At 33.6% G+C, this 5,443-nt stretch overlaps 2 protein-coding genes across 2 annotated transcripts in view; both read left to right on the top strand.

The window, feature by feature from the left end:
* LOC106344363 (mRNA turnover protein 4 homolog) overlaps positions 1-1,149 on the top strand; it is a 9,897-nt gene extending 8,748 nt beyond the window's left edge. Inside the window, exons 3-7 of the mRNA XM_013783761.1 lie at positions 288-409; positions 513-606; positions 701-759; positions 823-912; positions 1,050-1,149. Of these exons, the coding sequence (XP_013639215.1) occupies positions 288-409; positions 513-606; positions 701-759; positions 823-912; positions 1,050-1,149 (465 nt within the window). The remainder of the gene's footprint in view (positions 1-287; positions 410-512; positions 607-700; positions 760-822; positions 913-1,049) is intronic.
* A 2,926-nt stretch (positions 1,150-4,075) lies between these two features.
* Positions 4,076-5,171, top strand: LOC106294225 (2-oxoglutarate-dependent dioxygenase DAO-like). The gene is made up of 2 exons (XM_013729799.1): positions 4,076-4,449; positions 4,607-5,171. Exons 1-2 carry the CDS (start codon positions 4,100-4,102, stop codon positions 5,169-5,171), a joined length of 915 nt encoding a protein of 304 aa, XP_013585253.1. The 5' UTR covers positions 4,076-4,099.
* The last annotated feature ends 272 nt before the right edge of the window (positions 5,172-5,443 follow it).

Raw genomic sequence — 5,443 nt, 5'->3', positions numbered from 1 at the left:
TTATATCTTAATTTATATCTCTTAAAACATATGTTAATTACATGATTTCAATTTTTCACTTATCAAAATATGTTTTACAAAATTTTTAAATTATTTCTAAGTAGAACTAGGCCAGACGACTTACGGGGGTTAGAAACGTAAAAAAAATTTGTTTTTTTTGTTTGTTCACAAGGGGCTGGTTGTAATTTCAATAGCCTTTTATGTTTCTTTTGCATTTGATTCAAGTTTGAGTTTACCTTTGTGTTTGAAATCAAGTTGTGAGTCATATTTGGCAATTTTCCCAAGAGATTATTGTAAATGGAATCCGAGAGGCTGTTGAAAAATATACTTCTGTCTACATTTTCTCTTTTGAAAACATGAGAAATATCAAATTCAAGGAATTTAGAAACCAGTTTAGACACAATGGAAGGTATGTTTCTCTATTTTGTTGTAATCATGAATAGATTAGCATCGGTTTCATTCAATCTTTGATTTGTTGTTTAGTGATATTGTTTGGTTTCTTATTGGTTCAGGTTCTTCCTCGGTTCGAACAAAGTGATGCAGGTTGCTCTTGGTCGTTCGGCTTCTGATGAAATCCGTCCTGGCATCTTTAAAGTCTCCAAGTTTGTGTGCTCTGCTGCTTATGATGGATGTCTTATATTATTTAGCTTTTTTTTACAGCCATTTACATTTTAACATATGTTGTGGAATGTTGTTTCAGCTGCTTCATGGTGATGCTGGACTTCTTGTTACAGATATGCCAAAAGAAGAGGTCGAAAGGTAAATTTATTTGAGGGGCTTGAAATGTATCCATTTATCTCGTGGCTTTGCTTATTGTTTTAGTAACGGCTCAAAATACTTAATTCTTATTGCATTGCAGAACGCTTATGAGGATTCAGACTTTTCAAGGACCGGAAGCACTGCAGTAGAAACGATATGTAAATAGAACTAATGCCAGCTTTATATATGCTTGTCTCTAGATCAACAAACAAGATTGACCCCGTTATTTCAAGTACTTTGTATGTTTCATTTAATCTTAATTACTGAACAACTCTGTTTTGAATTGATCAGGTTGAGCTGAAGGAAGGTCCTCTAGAACAATTCACGCATGAGATGGAACCGTTTCTAAGGAAGCAGGGTATGCCTGTTCGTCTCAACAAAGGTTTGTAATCACAAGTATTGAAAGAAACGTTGATCCACAAAGTTAATGTCTTCTGCTGATTCATTACATAAGGTCAGCTCCTTTAGTAGTTTAAGACAGATACTATCAGATGCAGATGTGTATCAGTGAACTCAAACTCACTGGTTGCAGGTTGAACTAGACAAGATTCTTGAGGAGGATGCCCCTTTTGATATCTGCAGTTGCCAGGTTTGTTCTATTTCATTTACCTGTATCCCCTCAAGATTCTGTATGAGTTTTCATATAACATGTTTGGTTACACTGGTCACGGAATATACTTCGACTTTGTAACTAGGCTGTTCCAAATTAGTTATTCCAGATGATAGATGTATTGAATTTTGTTTTATGCGAGTAGCGTTTGGTGGAATGAGGTCAATTGTGTAGTTAAAGATCCTAAGTCATTTTTAAATTGTAGTTTGCTATGCACTACTCATGGACTACTGAGGCACGTGCACGACGAGCTTTGGCTAATGTCTCAGCGCTTCTTCGTCCTGGTGGCGTATTTGTTGGAACAATGCCAGATGCCAATGTTATTATAAAGAAACTCCGACAAGGTTTCTTATTTTGTTTTCTTCTTTGCTTAACCTTTTGATCTTATAAACATTGAGTTGTGCTCTACGGCTTCACACTGATCTTTGTATCTGGTATCTTTTCACCTTCTCTATATAATTTTGCTTGCGTGCAGCTTCAGTTTGTCTTTTGTATCTTGTATTTGCGTCACATTTTATTCACAAAGTCACCAAACAACTTCCATTCTCAACAAACATTTTATTCACCAAACAAGTTCCATTCTCACCTTCTATCATTCTCATCAAACCTTTTATTCACCAAAGTCAAAATCCATTCTCACCTTCTATCATTCTTATCTAACCTTTTAATATATTTTTTAAAAACTCTTAATTAAGAGACTTGCATTGGAGCACATAAATGTTCGGGTCTCTTAACGGAGTCTCTTAACACACATTTATTGCTTAAAAGTATTAAAACATAGCTAAGAGACCCTAAATGAGTATTTGGGATAATGATGCTTTTACCTCGTGCGTTTTAGTAATGAAAGAGCGCTGATGAAACAGCATCATTAAATATTTCAACACTTAAGAAGTTGGATATTTCAAATACATTTTAAGAACTTTGTGGATTTTGCATATATATGTATGTATATTAAATGGAATAGTATCTACATTATGTGTATATTTAAGATTTATTAGGACGTAAAACATCCCTTATATATTAAATGAGAATCATTGTAATAAATACGTTCACACTAAACTGGATACATGTCACGTGTAGAAGCATTGTAATAAATGAGTTCACACTAAAATGGACACATGTTACATGTAGAGAGTTTCTCAGCCAATCATTATAATAAATGCATTCACACTATGTACTTTACGTTTTTTTTAATATACTCACATGCATGGTTCTTTTTACGTTATTTTTACTGTTTATGAATAGAGCTGGACAAATTATTCATAAATTTTGATTCGATTCGTTATCCGTTTTGATTCGGACCGAAAAATCCGGATATCTGTTACTCTACGAAGCAAATCAAATACTAAAATGCAATATCTGTTAAAAAAAGTAAATCGCAAATATCTGTATTTATAGGAATTGATATCCAATTTGATCAGTTATATGCATATATATATACATATATTTAAAGAATTATATATAAGTTATATATTATAGTTTATATAAATTTTACAATATTTTGTTTTTAAATAATTTCGTTTTAAGAATTTTATTATTCATGTATTATTTTGAAAAAATATTATTTATTATTAATTAACAGTATCTTTATATATTTATCAACCATCTTTATATACTTTTACATACACATACATGTGCACATTGACGTTAGCACTTTATAACTAAGTATTTACCACAACTGAAATATCTAATTTTTTTGGAAGTTAAAATATTTTTTTTCTTAATGCTTCTTTCACTATCGACCAAATTGTAGTAAAATGATTTGTCTTAATAATTTTCTTTTCTTTTTTTTAACTATTATCCGTTTAGAAACTATAATATTAAACCATTGGTTCGACTATCTAAGATTCATAACATGAAAACAAACAAATAATAGTAATTTTTGATTATCACAAGAAAAAAACCAAAAAATCAAATATTTTAACCGAACAAACCAAATAAATATTGATTTAAAATGATATTTATATTTTAGGAGATTAAAAACAAAAAAAACAACCTAAAACCGAACCAATATCCAAATTAAACGAAACTAATAATCACATTTTGCGCAAGACGTGAGTTATTACTTAGTATACATACTATTGAGTAACCCCCATGTGTTAACCAGAAAAGAAAATGAATTTCACATCAGGTGTATATCCAGCTAGACTTGGATACCGAATTCATGCATTTTGAAGATTTCTTTAGAACTAGTTGCTCAAAAAAAAAGAAGATTTCTTTAGAACTAGGTGCGTGAAAATCGTTCTTTGTTTTATTGTACGCGTGGAAACATCGGTTACTAACTTTCATTCTTCTATTAGTTGTATAAAGAAGAAAGTCACATTGAGACGTAACTGATGGTTTACCCAGAATAAATCAAAATCATATTGTGTTTTATTTCTTTCAGCCTAATTCATTACTGAGTTTTCTTCAGTTTCAGACATAACTGATGTGTAATTAGAAGTAGCAAAAGGGATACGTGTTGTGTATTTAGCCTTATCGTAACGCAAATTGATGTTCAACTGTCAGAATCGTCACGTTTTAGATCATTAGTCAGTTGAAGATTATATAAAAAAAAAACCTTTTCTTCTGATTCACTGCACTTCTTTATCGAATTCAGACTACTTTAGTGATTTGATCAGAAAAAATGTCTTTTGGTGAAACTAATTATCTTCTTTATATAAACACTAGACCTTCGATTGGTGTTGAGTAGAGAAAATACATCTTTTCAAATTCTCCATATTGAAGAGAATGATGGCGGAGACCGGTGGAGTTATTCCGACGATAGACTTGGAAGAGGTCATTTCAGATAAGATCCTGAACCAGAAAATCCGTGAAGCGAGCGAGAGATGGGGATGCTTTAGGGTGATGAACCATGGAGTTTCATTGTCTTTGATGTCTGAGATGAAGAAGACCATTATGGATCTCTTCGAACGTCCACACGAGGTGAAAGTGCGCAACACTGATGTGTTACTAGGGATTGGTTACAGGGCTCCATATGATATCAATCCTTACTATGAAACATTTGGTCTCTATGACATGGCATCGCCTCAAGCTGTCGATACCTTTTGTGACCAGCTTGACGCTTCCGCAGATCAAAGGTTTCTCTTTATTTTTGCTGGTCTTAAAAGGGTTCATGTATCAACTCGTAGTTGACCTAGATTATGTAGTAAGTGTTTAAAGGGGTTATAGGTTCGAGTCTCGTTGGAAAGGGTTTGTTCTTCTAAATTTATTTACTGATGGGATTTGAGGTTTCAGGGAGATTATGGTGAAGTATGCCAAATCTACTGATGGACTTGCAAAGGATTTAGCAAGGAGGTTAGCAGAGAGTTACGGTTTGGCTGAGACTGACTTCTTCAAAGGATGGCCGAGCCAGTTGCGGATTAACAAATATCATTTTAAACCCGAAGCAGTCGGGAAACTGGGGTTTCACCTACACACAGATTCTGGTTTCTTGACGATTCTTCAAGCCGATGAGAATGTTGGTGGACTTGAAGCCATGGACAATGCTTCAGGAAAGTTCTTTCCCATAAGCCCGATGCCAAACACGCTTGCTATCATCCTTGGGGACATGGCTACAATCTGGAGCAACGGAAGATTATGCAATTTGAAGCATAGAGTGCAATGCAATGAAGCAACCGAGAGGTTTTCTATCGCCTCGTTTTTACTAGGACCAACGACTGATATGGAACCACCAAGTGAGTGTGTGGATGCTGAACATCCGCGACTATACAAGCCTATTAGTCACGAAGGGATACGAAACATTAGAACGATCAAGAAGTTGGTTGATGGAGAAGCTCTCAAGCTTATAATCTATGAATGATAAAGACTTAAATGACAGATTCTGATGGTTGTGATAACCGGAAAACTTGAGTGTTCTTGTTATGTTTACCTAAGATTGAGAAATAAATATGTGTCTTTGTCCTATGGATTTTCGTAATATATAAAAATGAATAATTTCACATTGGTATCTTTGTGGATGCAATGTAATACAGACAAATACTTCTCTTCGTTCTCTGTTTTTTGGTCTACTCATTCTTTCCGATTAGACGCTACATGTTAATTATTTCAACGTATCGCATGGCAAGAAAGAAA

Source organism: Brassica oleracea, chromosome C5 (genome assembly GCF_000695525.1).
Source record: "Brassica oleracea var. oleracea cultivar TO1000 chromosome C5, BOL, whole genome shotgun sequence".
In the NCBI taxonomy this organism is placed as follows: domain Eukaryota; kingdom Viridiplantae; phylum Streptophyta; class Magnoliopsida; order Brassicales; family Brassicaceae; genus Brassica; species Brassica oleracea.
Note: the sequence above shows the minus strand (reverse complement) of the source record. Positions and strands in the feature narration are given on the sequence as shown.

Excerpts from the sequence above, each read along its gene's own strand:
- LOC106294225 (XM_013729799.1), top strand. The coding sequence starts at position 4,100 with ATGATGGCGGAGACCGGTGGAGTTATTCCGACGATAGACTTGGAAGAG. Across the intron at positions 4,450-4,606 it reads GACGCTTCCGCAGATCAAAG|GGAGATTATGGTGAAGTATG; the intron begins GTTTCTCTTTAT and ends TTGAGGTTTCAG.